Below are 16,961 nucleotides of genomic sequence, written 5' to 3'. Positions count from 1 at the left end.
GTCTTGGTGGGCATACCTGCTTCTTCCTTGTGGGAGCTTGTCTTCAATAGGGTAGCACTGTGGATAAAACTCATTTCTGTAGACCTCAACACAAGGGTTGTGTCCATTTTCAATATATTTTCTTGACAATTAGATACCAGGATAAGACTTAAATTTAATATAAAGACTTTTGAAAAGGAACCAATCTGGAAAACTTAGCAAGTTATCAAAACAAAGGTTTTGCTTTTTTCACAGTGGATGTACAATATCATATGGTTGGCCATTGTTTCTTCTCCAGGTGGAAAGGTAAAGCAAGAAATACAGCAAGTAAGTCATTATAAATTCAATAATTTTTAAAACACTTAAAAAAAGAGACAAAGTTAGAAAAAGTGCAATTGAATAAACCAATCATAAAAACCCATTTTTCAACAGCGAGAAAAATTTAAAATATGAACCACGTGAGATGATGTCAAGTAATTATTCTTTATTTGCTGGGAATAGTTGTAGTTTGGTTTTTCATAAGGCCTATCTGTTAAAGATACAAACAAAAGTATCATAAGTGAAATAGTTGTGAGATACGCTTTATTCCAGGTTAGAAAAAACCCTGTAAAGCTATGAGGACTGTGGGCAGATAGAAACATGATCAAACAAAGTGTTCAACATGTCTGCTGATGTGGACCAAATGAAGTAATGGAATCTCACATCCTCCCTAAGGAGCACTGTTGTGGTGTGCCATGCAGACTGAACCTGCTTGTCAACAATGGGGAAGGAAGGGGACAAATGACAAAGAGGGCGAGCTGGAAAGAACTGTGAAATCACAGAATTTTCTACAACTCAGGGGAGGCAGAGTGAGCATTATCATTCTAGGTCAGAACTGATGTTTCATGAGCACAGAAGATAAATGTGAATGAAATGTGAATGGAAAGTTCCTTCTATGCCAGGTCTGAGGTCACTACCTACCTCCCCCCCCCTGCTTCTTTCCTATGATAGCATAGCACCAGAAACTCTATTTTCAATATGCAAAATACTCAGGGGTATTATTGTTCTACTCTTTAAATAAAGCATGTTTGTGCTAAATGCATCTTTATGCAGACAGGACATTTTCATGGAGTTAACAGAAGTCCAAGTGAATTAAGCTACTCGGATAAGAAATAAAACTGGAAGCTCAATGGCTTACATCTACAAACTTGGGGGGCCGAGATCAGGAGGATCACGGTTGAAGAACAGCCAGGGCAAAAAGCTGGTGAGACCCCAATAAAACTGAACCAATAAAAGCTGGGCATAGTGGTGTGTGCATCATCCCAACTAAGTGGGAAGTATAAATAAAAGGACAGCAAGCTAGGCCAGTCCAAAAATAGTGAGAACAAAAAGGCCTCGGGGTGTGGCTCAAGTTGTAGAGCAACTGCCTAGCAAAATAGAAGGCCTTGAGTTCAAACCACAGTACTGAGAAAACAAAAACAACAGCAACTAAGATTGCATCCACTGCTTGGATGACTCATGAACATTTATATGTATTATTTTGTGGCCAACTTGATATTCCAACCACATAAAAAAAGGCATTCTACTTCTTTATTTTTTTATTTGACAAGCAGCAATATCATGTTTGTCATTTTAATGTAGATACAATTATTAGGTTATCTGTCATATTACAATATTTAAGTTCTTATTTTATGTCCTTTAAGATACATTAAAAAAAAAAAAAAAAACACATCAACTGCAAACGTGAAGGGGAGAAAAAGCATGGTACCCAACCAGATTTCCACATTTCAGCAATACTTCACTCATTCTTTCATAAAGTTTTAAGAAATGTCGTGATGACATGAGCTGGAAATATCTCTAGGCATTTTCTTTGACGCTCATGACGTGGCACTGGTGATGTTGTAAACAGCAGAAAACAGGGGCTGCCAAATGACCAAATTATGGAGGCACAGGCCTGCTTTTTCCCACAGGAACACACCGAATGGTGATGGCAATGATCTTCTCATATCCACATGGGGGACAGTGGCATCAAGCGACATAGCTGTATTCATCTGCGGATGCTTGGCTGCGCTCAATGTACTGTTTGTCTATGAGAACTTCAATACATTTCTTAATCATGCTGATACTGGGATTAAACCTAGCTCTTGATTGACTAATCACCTGTATAGTAAGAGACACAGGAAGTCAAGCTACTGTAAATTATTCAACTATAACTAACCACTTCCAACCAATCAGCTGAAAGGCAGCTCAAACTGCTTTGAGATGTTTCAACAAACAGACCTAATCCAATAGCTCTATTATTTTGTGTGAGTATGTGTGTGTATGTGTCTGTGTATACACACACACACACCAGTCCTGGGCTTGAACTCAGGGCCTGGGGGCTGTCATGAGATTTTGTGTTCAAGGCCAGTGCTCTACCATTTCCAGCTTTTTGGGTGCTTAAGTGGAAACAAGAGTCTTACAGGCTTTCCTGCCCAAGCTGGCTTTGAACTGTGATCCTTAGATCTCAGCCTCCTAAGTAGCTAGGCTTACAAGCATGAGCCACTGGTGCCCATAGCTCAATAGGATACGTATGAAATTATATTAATTAAACTACTGAAAAGATAAAATGAGTAAACCTCCTACAGCAAGTGAGTAAGTACTGTGGACACTCTTAAATTGTTTATACAAAGCAAGGCAGGGTACAGGGAGAGAGAGAATCAGATCTAGTCAGCTTGACATGAAGGTCAAAAACATATTTTTTGTTCAAAGTAAGGGACAAAATTCTATTGCTTTTATTGTGAAGGAATAAAAGTGCAGAATATAGATATGGCAAAATCAAATAATGTCTGTGCATAATTCATGACACTATAAATTAAGTAATGTACCAAAATAAACATTCTTTGAGTTTAAATTCCCTTTTAGCACCAGCTCCCAGTATCTGTACATCAAGATTTCTATACACATACCCATGGTGGTGTGTGCATGCTATATGGATATGTTTTGTTGCACAGTACTTCAGTTGTGTGTACTTGTGCCCTGTTAATGTCACTTCCACAAGAGCTGCTACATCCCAAGCCCTCTGCACTGCTCAGGAAATTGTATACAGAACAAAATGACTGCTTCCTTCAATAACTGGTCAAGAGAGTTTTTATTCACGTATCCTGAGAGTAGTAAATGTTCCTCTTTTTTCCTCATTTTCCCCTACTTTATTCTATTTGAAAATATAACCTTACTAAAATAATTAAAAAACAACAACAAAGCCCAGCACTGGTGGCTCAGGCCTGTAATTCTTGCTACTTAGGGAGCTGAGATCTGAGGATCATGGTACAAAAGTAGGCTGGGCAGGAGAGTCAGCCTTGAGATTCCTATCTCCAAATATCCACCAGAAAACCAGTGGCACTGTGGCTCAAAGTGGTAGAGCATTAGCCCTGAGCAGAAGAATTCAGGGATAGCACCCAGGCCCTGAGTTCAAGCCCCATGACCAACAACAAACAAACAAGAGATCAATAAATTGGCTAGGTTAAGATCTCTAAATAAAAGCCAAAGCAAATTTTACTTTAAACCCTGAAATTGTATGTGAGTACTGTTCTCCTAGCATCAACAGTACCCCTCCCTTAAGTATTGAGGACTTCCTCTTCTTACCTCTTGAATAAGGGCATTGTGCCGAAGCACTTTCCGTGCTTTCATTATACGCACGATAGCAGCCTGGAGATACATTTTCCGGTCCTCATCTACAGCACTTCTAGTCTGCTCCATTTCCTGTTTTATACACAAAAAATAGTAGATAAGACACTCAGTGAACTTTTTTTTTTTTTTTGTGAAAATACTGTACAGAGGGGTTACAATTACATGGGCAAGATAATGAGTACATTTCTTATCAAGCATTGTAGCCTCCTCCTTTGTTTCCCCTTCTCATCCTCCCCCTGCCCTCTCACCCAATACTCCCTCCCCCCCCACACCCCCCACCTAAGTTGTAACGTTCGTTCGTTTTCGACATAAAGACGTGTACATCTCATTGTTGCAATGGGCCCACCTGTATCCCTATTTAAACGATTTGTTTTTCCCTTCCCCTCCACAAATTATACCGACATCAAATACAGTGAAAGCAGGGGTTATACTGTGGGGGAGGGATCATTGAACTTTTTAAAATTTACCAGTGAGTTAATAAAAATTTTAACCTAAACTGAGGATCATATTATATACTAGGCTATGTCTAATGTCATATAACCAATGCTTACATTGGGTTACATTTATTTTGTATTAGGTTATTTTTAAATGTACACTACTATAATTAACTATATGGATAATATAAATGACAGTAAGCAGGATGCTAGCAATGAAGAACAATAAATTTCAAGACCTATCAATGATTACAAACTGTGTCACAATGCTGTTAGATATGATTACAGCCAGTGCAGTGACAGGTCCTGAGTGCAAACTGGCTGGGGCTATGCGGGGCTGAGTTCTGTCTGGCTCAGAGCTGCTACCAGGAAGAATGGGACAGAAAGAAGCTATCTCCACAAAGCTGAGAAGCACAGAAAAGCAAGGCAGAGGAATAGGAGCAGGGATCCCCTGGGAGCTTTGGGGCCTAATCCAATCCATGCATACTGATTATTATTTTTTAGCTTGCAGAATCACTGTAGAGTTCAAAGTTCACAGTAATGAATGCACAAGTATTGTCTCTTGCAGGACAACAAGTTCTTGGAAAGAGAATGGTATTTAATATGCCTTCATATTCTACCTTGAGACTCGGGACTGAACACAGGAGCCAGTGGCACACTCTGTCCCCCACCAAAGCAATCATCTCTGCCAAACTAAAAGACTCAAGAACTACTCACACCAGCTCAGCCACTCCTTTCCTTTTTTGTTTTTAGTGCTTGTCCTGGGTTGTCACTGAGAACCTCGCTCTTTTTCTTTCCTTCCCTCCCTCCTTTCCTTCCTTCTTCTCTTCCTCCCTTCCTCTTTCTCTTCTCCTCTCTCAGAGCCTAGCACTCTACAGCTTGAGCTACAGCTTTACTTCCAGCTTTTTTGTTTTTTTTTTTGGTGGTTAATTGGAAGCAAAAGTCTCACAGATTTTCCTGCCCAGGACGGCTTTAAACAGCAATCCTAAAATCTTACCAATTTGAGTATCTAGAATTACAGGTGTGAACCACGGGGGCCAGCCCAAATCATTCCTTTTTAAAAACTACATCACTGGCAAAGATTTCTACTTACATCAAGGTTGCCAAATACAAAGAATAAACCAGCATAGATGCACCATATTATTAATCTGCATGTACAAAACTTTGTATCATTTCAGCATAAACTGGACTTAGAAAGTTATAAAGTTCAATATTTAAATATTTCCAAAACAAAAAGCATTCAAAAGCACTTGCCTGTGGTGTGTCTTTCTGCATTGATGTAGTAATTTTAAATTTTGTTCTTTTACTGCTGAAGTTCATATTTAATGAAAATGAAGAGTCTGCATCGATGTCTTCCTAAATTTAAAAATACATTTACAAAAATAATTTACTGCATATATGAAATGATCAAGCATAAAACTAAACTCATCATCTCTAACATTATGAAGATTATTCAATTTCAGTAGAAGTAATCATTTTCTGCTTAATAAACAAGCAAAAAGCAATTCCATTTGGGAGGGATAGGGAAGGATGAAAGGGATGACATTGATCAAGATGTATTACAATCAAAAACTGATTGGTTCAATTGTCACTCCTTTATACAACTACTGAAATACATCTAAATATAATTTAAAGCAATTTCACTACCTTTGCTTATTAAAGTGAATAGGATTTAACATTATAATTTTTATAAAATATCAAGGCTTACAACTTTTCTATTGCCCTGTTTTGAAAAAACACCAACCAATCTTGTTCCATTTTTTGAAACGGAATAAAGAAACCTTTGGGGGATGCTATTTTTTAGAGGAGGGAGACAATGAGGGGTGCAATGGATTGGAATACAGTGTGAGCATGGAGCCTTCTCATAACGCATATAAGCCAATTTAAATAATTACCAAAAAGATATATATTCACTGAAGAAAAATGCTGCAGTAACAAAATATTTCTGGGTCCCCAGGACTGCAGAGGGTGAAAGTAGGAAGATCTCCTGAAGAGAAGAGAGCTCTGTTTCTAATAGCACAAAGCACTAATGCTCCATGACCCTTCGTATGATGAGACTGACCCTCCAAGTCATGGTTTATTTGTTCTTTAGAACAACAATTTCTGCCACAGGTTTAAGAAAGTCTCATAGCTGGGCGCCAGTATACGCCTGTAATCCTAGCTACTCAGGAAGCTGAGATCTGAGGATCGTGGTTCAAAGCCAGCCCAGGCAGGAAAGTCTGTGAAACTCTTATCTTCAATAAACTATTCAGAAAAAGCTGAAAGTGGCTCTGTGGCTCAAGTGGTAGAGTGCTATCCTTGAGCACAAAGAGGTTCAGGGACAGAGTCCAGGCCCTGAATTCAAGCTCCAGAACTGGCAAAAAAAAAAAAAAAAAGCCTCTTATATCACCCCTTAGTTTGTACCAGTATGTGTTTCACTGGAAAGTGAGGTGGGGGAAAACCCTACAATGCTTGCGATGCACAGACCATGCTGAACTCATTTTTCATGTAACATCACCCAGTTTCTCCTAAGAACACTGTACCTATCAACAAATCTCAGGTTTGCAGTTCAGCACTTCAATAAAACACATTCACTTCTACCTTGCTTTGTAGGTACCACTTGCTATTTGGGAAACACCCAGCAGCTCATACCATGATTTAAACACCTGACAATAACTGACAGAGCTTCTCTGCATACCGAGCCATGTGACACAGGAGTGGGAATTGGAATTTTCTGCTCTTTGAAATTTTTATCATCTTCTTAAGTTTCTTACTATTTTTAATGGTGCTTGTTCAAAACGCATGTAATTAATCTGCAAATAAGGCAGACTTATTGCAGCAGAATTTCTCTACCAGCAGGATTAATTAAGAAGCACATGCCTGATGGATCAATTCTCAGAGATAACCGAAGAAATTCTAGTAAGGAAAAGTACAAGAAAGCACTCTATATTGTCTTTTGTAAATATCTGGGCAAAGCTATGTTTTAAGATAAAGCATTTAGTTGTTAAACAATAAAATGAACTAATTTTAATAACTAAGATATCAACATTAAGAACTTAATATTCTGCTATGAGTTGAAGACAGAAAATAATTTCTCAAAATTAAGAAAATTAAAAGAAATTTTAAGAAAAGACTTTTGCAATCTACAGTTGTTCCGTTAAGGTTAAAAAAAAGGAATGCTGGGAAAATGAATAAATGAGAAAATCAATCATCTTCTCAATAAAAATGAAACAGGCTCATGCCTGTCATCCTAACAATTTAGGAGGCTGAGAGGTGAGGATTGCAGTTCAAAGCCAGCCAGGCAAGAAAGTCCATGATAATTCCAATTAAGCACCAAAAAAAAACAGAAGTGGAACTGTGGCTCAAGTGGTAGAGCACTAGCTTTGAGCAAAAGAAACTCAGGGACAGTGCCTAGGCACCTGAGTTCAAGACCCAAGATCAGTACCCAAAAATAAATAAATAAATAAATTTTAAAAAAGGGAAATGGTCATTCTCTCCCTAAAATGACCCACTTTGTCTATTCAAAGCCTATTCCTTTCCAAGTAAACTCCCATATTATCTTCACTACAAAAAAAAAAAATTAAATGAAACATCACTTATAAGAATCTTTTCTTGGGCTGGGAAGTTGGCTCAGTGGTAGAGCGCTTGCTTTGCATGTATGAGGCCCTGGGTTCAATTCCTCAGCACCACGTAAGCAGGAAAAAAAAAGCTGGAAGTGGTGCTGTGGTTCAAGCGGTAGAAGGCTAGCCTTGAGCTGAAGAGCTGGGGGACAGCACCCAGGCCCAGAGTTCAGGCCCCACGACCGGACCTTTACGTCAGACCGGTAATGTGCCCACATCATAACAAGGTTCAGAGGAAGGCACATATCACACAAGCGCGTGAGAACCCAATCATCACGCTTATGAACCAGAAAAGGATCAAAAGAATCTTTTCTTATAAGTACAATAATCTGAAATTATCCATCCCACATTTGTTTTTTAAATCATTTAGCAGTAAGACATACAACAACAACTTGTTGCTAGAAAAAGAGTCACAAAGAAAAGAAGAAATACAAAATTGGCTTGTTATACTTATGAAGGCTATTAAAAAATACATGGTGATTAACTACAACCAAACATTAAGGTTCTTGAGAGTATCTGGCATGGAGCCCCACGTGAAAAATATGTGCACATGTGGACCTTATTAAACAACTAAATACATGGAGGAAACAACAGGGGGTGGAGGGAGAGGCTAGTTTAAACTCCCCAGAATCTTTAGGTGGTAATCCTTTTACAAGTTTTCAGTCAGCTATCCTAGTGTAGGACAAATAAATGAAACCAGTAGAGGCACTTAGGCAGTGCTCTCTTTGACTCCAGAAGCTCCAGCTGGTAGAACTATAGCTGATTCACACACCTTCCAAAGCACAAAGGACAAGGTTGGGAAGGTGGCTCAGTGATAGAGTGCTTGCCTTGCATGCATGAGCCCTGGGTTCAATTCCTCAGTACCACATAAGCAGAAAAAGCCAGAAGTGGTGCTGTGGCTCAAGTGGTAGAGCACTAGCCTTGAGCTGAAGAGCTGAGGGATAGCGCCCAGGCCCAGAGTTCAGGCCTCAAGACCGACCAAAAAAAAAAAAGGACAAATACCTACCCTCCCCACTCCCGTTTTTGTTTTTACTACAAAGATTCCATGAAAAAGTTTTTCTATTGATGCTTAAAATTCCTTGGGAAAACTGCCACATACCTTTTCTGAGTCATGGTTAATCATTTTCACATCTAGTAATGATTTGATTGTTTTGGTCAGCTCCTTTTCATTCATCTGTGTGCTGTCTTGAAGCTCTTTATAGCTGACAGTTTCACTGTTGTTAAAGGCAAGAAGAACTGCCATTTGGTATGTTGTAACCATGGCAACATATGGTTTGCCCAAATAGTTCATTTTAACTTCACCTACAATTTAAATAAAAATTAAGACAGTAAGCCATCTATTCAAAGAAATATTTCAAAATTACATAAGTTATTTCAGCATGTTTTCCTGAACAAGAGAAGGATTATTCGGTGGTGTTTTGGATTGCAGGATGTAGGAATGTTACTAGTTTTGAGTATACAGTAAAACAGTTAACCTATCCTATCTTTGCCAGTGGGCTGAAACAATGTATAAACCCTAAAAAGAAAGTTACACTAATAAGTCTTAGTCAGGCAGGAACAATGCTAAACAAGGTAGAAGACAGACAAGGGAGATGATCGTTTGCCACTAGTAATGCCTTGTAACCAGCAATTTTTCTACCTGGTTGGATCTGAACAAAGCTCAAGCATATGGGAGGTGTACGCTGGAAAATGCTTGTGGGGCATTGTCTAAGCTATAATTCTGCCAAAATTTAACAATGGTATGTCATCATATGTAATTTTCTCATCTCCAACTTTCTAGAGGTAAACAGGAAGGAGAGACAAATGGGTGGACCCATTCTTTTGTCCAGTATTACAAAAATATTCTAGATTTTAAACTACCCTGGGAGCAGGAAAATCTGCAGGTTTTAGGTATTCCACTAATGTGCAGCTTCCCATGGAGACAGCTGCATGACCTTACCACATGGAAAACTTGTAGCAAACAGGATCACAAATATGTACACCTTCTAAAACACTAAAAAGATCAAAGAACTGGGTTCCAATGGCTCACACCTGTAATCCTACTCAGGAGACTGAGATCTGAGGATCAAGGTTTAAAGCCAGCCCAGGCAGGAAAGCTAGTGGATCTCTTATCTTCAATTAACCACCAAAAATCCAAAGTGGAGCTGTGGCTCAAATGGTAGAGTGCTAGCTAGCCTTAAGCAAAAGCAGCTCAGCAATAGTGCCCAGGCCCAAAGTTCAAGTCCCAGGACCAGCATTAAAAAAAAAAATCAACTTCCTAAAGGGTGAAGTTGTGGTTATTGATTACAACACATGCACGTGCACACTCATACAAATATATACACATAGCCTGTGTCACTGGACTATTTAATGGAATATAAATTAAACCAGCATGAGATTTGGTCGGTCATGAGGCTTGAACTCTGGGCCTGGGCACTATTCCTCAGCTCTTCAGCTCAAGGTAAGCGCTCTACCGCTTGAGCCAAAAGGCCACTTCCGGTTTTCTGGTGGTTAATTAGAGATAAAGAGTCTCACAGACTTTCTTGCCCAGGCTGGCTTTGAACCATGATCCTCAGATCTCAGCCTCCTGAGTAGCTAGGACTACAGGCATGAGCCACCAGTGCCTGGCAAGATTTGATTTTTAAACTCTTCATTTTAACTCAAAGAAGCTGTATTTTATATGAAATGACTCCCAGAGGCCACATACAGCTCTGGAATAATTAGTAATGCTGACTCAACACTTCCAAGTTTATTTATTCATCACATAATTAAAGGTCTTAAAGAATTATCGTACAGATTCCTACATTCACTTTATTAATATTATCATTTGTATCTAAGCTTTCATGAAAGTGATGCTTAGAAACATTTTTCAGAATGATCTGGATTGGAACACTTAAGAGACATTTTCAATTTCTGAAATCACATGATAGAGGGTTTAACATATGAACTAGAATATCCAACTCCAATAGTGTACATAAAAATTATCATTACAGGGGGCTGGGAAGGTGGCTCAGTGGTAGAGTGCTTGCTTTGCATGCATGAGGCCCTGGGTCCGATTCCTCAGCACCACATAAGCAAAAAGAAAAAAGGGAGAAGTGGCGCTGTGTCTCCAGTGGTAGAGTGCTAGCCTTGAGCTGAAGAGCTGAGGGGCAGCACCCAAGCCCAGAGTTCAGGCCCCACGACTGGACCAAAAAAAAAAAAATTATCATTACAAGTTTGGAAAATGTGGTAAGAAGCAAGACATACAGATTGCATTTTAACATTTCTGTAACGCCTACTCAATCACATGTAGGAAAGAAGTCTAACTAAGCATCAAGTGCCAGGTGCCTCCAGGGCACCCGTAGCCAGGGTGCACCAGAGAAATACACTACTATGCATTAGGCACAGAAATGAGTGTTCTTCCCCACAGAACCCAGTGTTAGGTCATGATGCAACAGCAGACCAAAGTGACATTTGTCTAGCATTAAGTTCATTCTACAGTCCTTAAATAGGAAGAAATAGTTCATTTTCTATTGTGTCTTTTCATACTGTTTTTCAATAAATTTTCATGGATCAGAAATGGGAGCTCCTCCTGCTCCCATCAGCACACAGCTAGGAAACCCCCAACCTGAATGAGTCACTTAAGTACTGCCAGGGAAACACAAAATGGAAATGACAAGAGTGCTAACATAACTTGCTATGACAAAAGACATGAAAAGACAAATAGGAGATGGTGGAGAACAAGGAGGGGGTGACATTATCAAGATGTATTATACTCATACATTCACATGCTGAATTGAAACCTCCCTCTACACAGCAGACAGCTGTGCACTGTTGGCTCACACTTGTAATCCTAGCTATTCAGGGGACTGAAATATGTGGGTCATGGTTCCAAGTCAGCCCAGGCAGGAAAATCCATGAAAATCTTATCTCAATAAAATTACCCAGAAAAAAGCCAGAAGTGGTGCTGTGGCTCAAGCAGTAGAGTGCTAGGCTTGAGCACAAAGAGGCTCGGGGGTAGTACCTAGACCTGAGCTGAAGCCCCAGGACTGGTTAAAAAAAAAAAAAGATAGGGCAGAGCAGACAAATCCATGAAACTTGTATCTCCAACTACCCAGTAAAAAGCTGGAAGTAGAAGTGTGGCTCAAGTGGTAGTAAGCCAGCCATGAGCATAAAATGTCTATATGAGACAAGTCCTAATACAAGTACACATGTGCACAGGTACACAGTTCAAGATGCAAATAACTAGTCTAATTTTTGCAAGTTTCAAGGCACTCCTCCTGTCATCTCCCTGCTCTTACAGAGCTTCCTTACAGATTATCTGTCACCTAAATAACATTTAAGCAATGATAGATATTGCCATTCCCAACCAGTAGCAAAATACCTGAGCCAGTCAAGGATATATTAGGTAAGCCTGTTCCTGGAACAGGGTATTTATATGTGATGTCTGACTCAGATTCCCTAACTGAAACAAGGAAAGAGGACTTTTTAAAATGCAGGTATCAGCCAGGCGCCAGTGGCTCACGCCTATAATCCTACCTACTCAGGAGGCTGAGATCTGAGGATCACGGTTCAAAGCCAGCCTGGGCAGGAAAGTCCATGAGACTCTTATCTCCAATAAACCACTCGAATACCGGAAGCCGTGCTATAGCTCAAGCAGTAGAGCGCTGGCCTTGAGCTGAAGAGTGCTAGGACAGCACCCAAGCCCAGAGTTCAAGCCTCACAATGGACCAAAAAAATAAAATAAAATGCAGGTGTCTGGTGGTAAGCACCTTACATTCATGGTCATATTCACCATGTCTCATGGTTAAAGAATCTGAGTTTACATGCCAATATAGGCAATGCAATAAAGTATAAAAAAGTACTACAAAGTATTCAGAAGTATTCTTTTGTTTTTGAGTTGGGGGGGGCTTGATATAGAGTTTGAACTTAGGGCCTCATACTTATTAGGCTGGTGCTCTACCACTAATTTAGGCCTTCATCCCTGCTTTTTTGCTCATTATTTTGGAAATGGAGTCTGGCAAACTTTTCTGCCCAGAGATCCTGCAGATCTCTGCCTCCTGAGTAACTAGGATTACAGGCATGAACCACCGACTCCCAAGCAAGCACTAGGAAGTATTACTGCCAGTAACACTAAGTCTGAATATAAATATAATCAAATCCTGGGACCTATGTACTTCACAGAACTCACAGGAAAAAGAAAACAAAGGCATCACAAATATAAAAGTATTAATCCAAGCAATGAGTATTCTACAAAACAACTTAACCTGGGCTTTTCAAAGTAATGTGCCTGAGTACCGTGGCAAGGGGGGTTTCTGCTCTATTGTCTGGAAAGATCTCTTCAACAGGTATCTGTATCTGCCCACCAAGTTGTTCTCTAAGAGTAATTCTGACCAAAGTGCCTAGTCATCATCCGTTGGAATTTCTAGGTCTTCTCTCCCTATCTGCTCCTCTGATATTGTAGATTGCTCCTTTTTTTTTTTTTTTTTTTTTTGGGGGGGGGGGGGGGTCCGGTCGTGGAGCCTGAACTCTGGGCCTGGGCGCTGTCCCTCAGCTCTTCAGCTCAAGGCTAGCACTCACCTGAGCCACAGCGCCACTTTCGGCTTTTTTCTTTTTGCTTATGTGGTGCTGAGGAATTGAACCCAGGGGCTCAGGCATGCAAGGCAAGCTCTTCTACCACTGAGCCACCTTCCCAGCCCCTAGATTGCTCATTTCTGAAAAGGCTTCTACTCATTACTAATACATAGTCCAAGCTCTCCTTCCCTGTCATCAGTCCTGTTGGTTCTGGCAAATGGTTTAGAAGTTATCTACCAAGAAGCCTTTCCTTCTTGGTACTATTTCTTTTTGGATTTTTTTGTTATTGTTTTTGTGCTGGTCCTGGGGCTTGAACTCAGGACCTGGGCACTGTCCTTGAGCTTTTGTGCAAGGTTAATGCTCTACCACTTGATCCAAATCTCCATTTCTAGCCTTTTCAGTGAATAATTGGAGATAAAAGTTCTCTGGACTTTACTGTCCAGGACACTTTGAACGCTGATCCTCAGATCTCAGCCTCCTGAGTAGCTATGATTACAGGTATGAACCACTAGTGCCTGGGATCCTCCTTGGTACTGTTTGCCACCACCATTCTGTGTGACCCTAGACCAAGTTAGGCCTGCCTCTTATCATATACAACAAAATGTTGTGCTATTACTACTTACTTTTCTGTCTTCTTCAGAGACAAAGAGTTTAGTGAGACAAGAATTTCGTGAGACACTGAAAATGTTCTGTTGGTAAATGATTATATGAGGAACCAGACACAGAAGTGATTTACTCAAGGTTACAAATCTAGTAAGCAATGAGCTAAAACTATATACATAAATTCCTTCTTACTATATACAATTACTTAAGCATCAAAAGTTGAGCCTCTCATATTTACTTTAGGAGATATAGTAATTATTGTTGAAGTAATAAGAATAATCAGAGTTTAATTCTACAAGATAGATACTCAGGGGGCTGGGAAGGTGGCTCAGTGGTAGAGCGCTTGCCTTGCATGACTGAGGCCCTGGGTTCGATTCCTCAGCACCACATAAGCAAAAAGAAAAAAGCCGAAGTGGTGCTGTGGCTCAAGTGGTAGAGCGCTAGCCTTGAGCTGAAGACCTGAGGGACAGTGCCCAGGCCCAGAGTTCAGGCCCCACGACCGGATCAAAAAAAAAAAAAAAAAAAGAGATAGGAAGCATAGAAGCAAATTAAATTCAACAAAACACCAAATTCTCACTAAGCTTCTCTAGCTTGCCAGCTTGCCATCCTCCCACCCACTGTTCCCTACCCCCACTTACTTGTATTCCCAACACTTGGGAAGCTAAGGCAAGAAGATTACAAGTAATCTTAACTGTACTTTTTGAAGTTTGGCAAAGAATAGTTGGGCACCTCCTAGCTACTCAGGAGATTGAAATCTGAGGATCAAGGTTCAAAACAAGACCATGTAGGAACATCTGTGACCCTCTTATCTCCAATTAAGCAGCAAAAAGCTGGAAGTGAATATGTAGCTCAAGTGGTAAAGCGCTAGCCTTACCAGGCGCTAGTGGTTCACGCCTGTAATCCTAGCTACTCAGGTGGCTGAGATCTGAGGATCTCGGTTCAAAGCCAGCCTGGGCAGGAAAGACCATGAGACTCCTATCTCCAATAAACCACCAGAAAACCAGAAGTGGCGCTGTAGCTCAAGTACTAGAGCGCTCGCCTTGAGCTGAAGAGCTGAGGGACAGAGCCCAATTCCAGAGTTCAAGCCCCATGACTGACAAAAAAAAAAAAAAAAAAAAGAGCTAGCCTTGAGCACAAAAGCTCAGGGACAGCACCTAGGCTCTGATTTTAAGCCTGAGAATCAGCACAGAAAAAAAAAAAAAAAAGAAGGGCTGGGAAGGTGGCTCAGTGGTAGAATGCTTGTCTTACATGCATGAGGCCCTGTGTTCGATTCCTCAGCACCACATAAGCAGAAAAAGCCAGAAGTGGCACTGTGACTCAAGTGGTAGAGTGCTAGCCTTGAGCTGAAGAGCTGAGACACAGCGCCCAGGCCCAGAGTTCAGGCCCATGACCGATAAAAAAAAAAAAAAGGAGGGGCGGAGGGGAGTGTTAAATCTACTGTCAAAACATGGACCTACTACTGCAGAAACAAAAAAATAAATAAATTATCAGATTATGACTAGGGTTTCTCAAATTGCAAACTTGTGAAGTTGGAACTTCCTTGGAAAAAAGTACTACTGCAGTTCATTATAGTATGACAAAATCCCAATGGCTCTGTCTCTCTATGATACAATAATAGTTGTTCAAACTTCCGAAGATATACAGACTATTTTTTTTGGGGGGTCCAGTTGTGGGGCCTAAACTCTAGGCCTGGGCACTGTCCCTCAGCTCTTCAGCTCAAGGCTAGCGCTCTACCACTTGAGCCACAGCGCCACTTCTGGTTTTTTTCTTTTTGCTTATATGGTGCTGAGGAATCGAACCCAGGGCCTCAGGCATGCAAGGCAAGCGCTCAACCACTGAGCCACCTTCCCAGCCCCACACAGACTATTTAGACATTTGGCTTGTAGGAGTATGTGACCCATTAAGTCTCTATTTCCAAATAATTTTTGTGTGGCTTGAACTCTGGGCCTGGGTGCTGTCCCTGGGCTCTTCAGCTCAAGGCGAGTGCTCTACTGCTTGAGCCACAGCACCACTTTCGGTTTTCTGGTGGTTTATTGGAGATAAGAGTCTCAGGGACTTTCCTGCCCCAGTTGGCTTTCAACCATGATCCTCAAATCTCAGCTTCCTGAGTAGCTAGGATTACAGGCATGAGCCACTGGCGCCTGGCCCAAATAAATTTTTAACGTCAATAAAGAGTGGTTTGTGCAGGGCACTGGTAGTTCAAGCCCCACAATTGCAAAAATAATAATAATAATTCCCTCTGAGACTCAAAAACTGAAGTGGTGATGTGGCTCAAATTGTAGAGTGGTAGCTGTGAGCATAAAGAGGCTTAGGGACAGCACCTAGGCCCTGGGTTCAAGCCCCACAACCGACCAAATAAAAAGCAGCACAGTTTAAAATACACTGAAGAAAAATGCTGTAACTGAATGTCATTACTTATTGCTTCTACGGTAAAGGCAGATGGAGAAGAAAAGACTATAATTATAATTAGGCTATAGGAAACAAACACAAGTATAACTTTCATCAAATCAACTATAATTAAATGCATTTTACCTGTACAGAGATAATGTAACCATGTAAGTTTCCTTCCACTGAAATGCTGGCTATAAAATAATTCAAACTGCAAAAAAAGAAAGAAAATTGTGTTCAGCTTGTATATAACTTACCTAGTTATCAGCATACTGCAAAGGTATGTTCATGACACTTCCATTTACTATACCTTGTCAACTTACAGGTAAGAAAATGTCTGTAGTCCCTGACCAAGATCATAAGGAGTATTATCCCAAATTTTCTTTTTTTTTTCTTTTTCTTTTTTTTCTTTGTCGGTCATGGGCTTTGAACTCTTTGAGCTCTGTCCCTCAGCTCTTCAGCTCAAGGCTAGCACTCTACCACTTGAGCTACAGCACCACTTCCGGTTTTCTGGTGGTTTATTGGAGATAAAGAGTTTCAGGGACTTTCCTGCCTGGTCTGGCTTTGAACCTTGATCCTCAGATCTCAGCCTCCTGAGTAGCTAGGATTACAGGCATGAGCCACCGGTGACTGGCTTCCCAAATTTTCTTGAATGTACTGGCACACAGTTTTAAAACAACCAGCAATCTTCACAAAATCAAATTAACGCTCTATGCCTGGGATAGGAGCGCCTTGATTATAGAGGTCCTTATTTGTACATTCACATTGAAATCAATTA

At 40.5% G+C, this 16,961-nt stretch overlaps 1 protein-coding gene and 1 non-coding gene across 4 annotated transcripts in view; both read right to left on the bottom strand.

Moving 5' to 3' along the window:
* Nucleotides 1–448: 448 nt before the first annotated feature.
* Cul2 (cullin 2) overlaps nucleotides 449–16,961 on the bottom strand; it is a 91,558-nt gene continuing 75,045 nt past the window's right edge. For all 3 annotated transcript variants that reach the window (XM_042686091.1, XM_042686090.1, XM_042686089.1), the window contains exons 17-21: nucleotides 16,328–16,394; nucleotides 8,760–8,962; nucleotides 5,316–5,417; nucleotides 3,583–3,699; nucleotides 449–2,118 (exon numbers count right to left, since the gene is read on the bottom strand). In XM_042686091.1, coding sequence (XP_042542025.1) covers nucleotides 1,987–2,118; nucleotides 3,583–3,699; nucleotides 5,316–5,417; nucleotides 8,760–8,962; nucleotides 16,328–16,394 — 621 coding nt within the window. In that variant the 3' untranslated portion in view covers nucleotides 449–1,986. The remainder of the gene's footprint in view (nucleotides 2,119–3,582; nucleotides 3,700–5,315; nucleotides 5,418–8,759; nucleotides 8,963–16,327; nucleotides 16,395–16,961) is intronic.
* On the bottom strand, nucleotides 7,854–7,958 carry LOC122113353. The gene has a single exon (XR_006148432.1). It is a non-coding gene; the product is annotated as a small nucleolar RNA U13 (small nucleolar RNA).

Source organism: Dipodomys spectabilis, unplaced genomic scaffold (assembly GCF_019054845.1).
Source record: "Dipodomys spectabilis isolate Male_0828 unplaced genomic scaffold, ASM1905484v1 ptg000096l, whole genome shotgun sequence".
In the NCBI taxonomy this organism is placed as follows: Eukaryota; Metazoa; Chordata; class Mammalia; order Rodentia; family Heteromyidae; genus Dipodomys; species Dipodomys spectabilis.
This window is presented reverse-complemented; position numbering and strand designations above follow the sequence as displayed.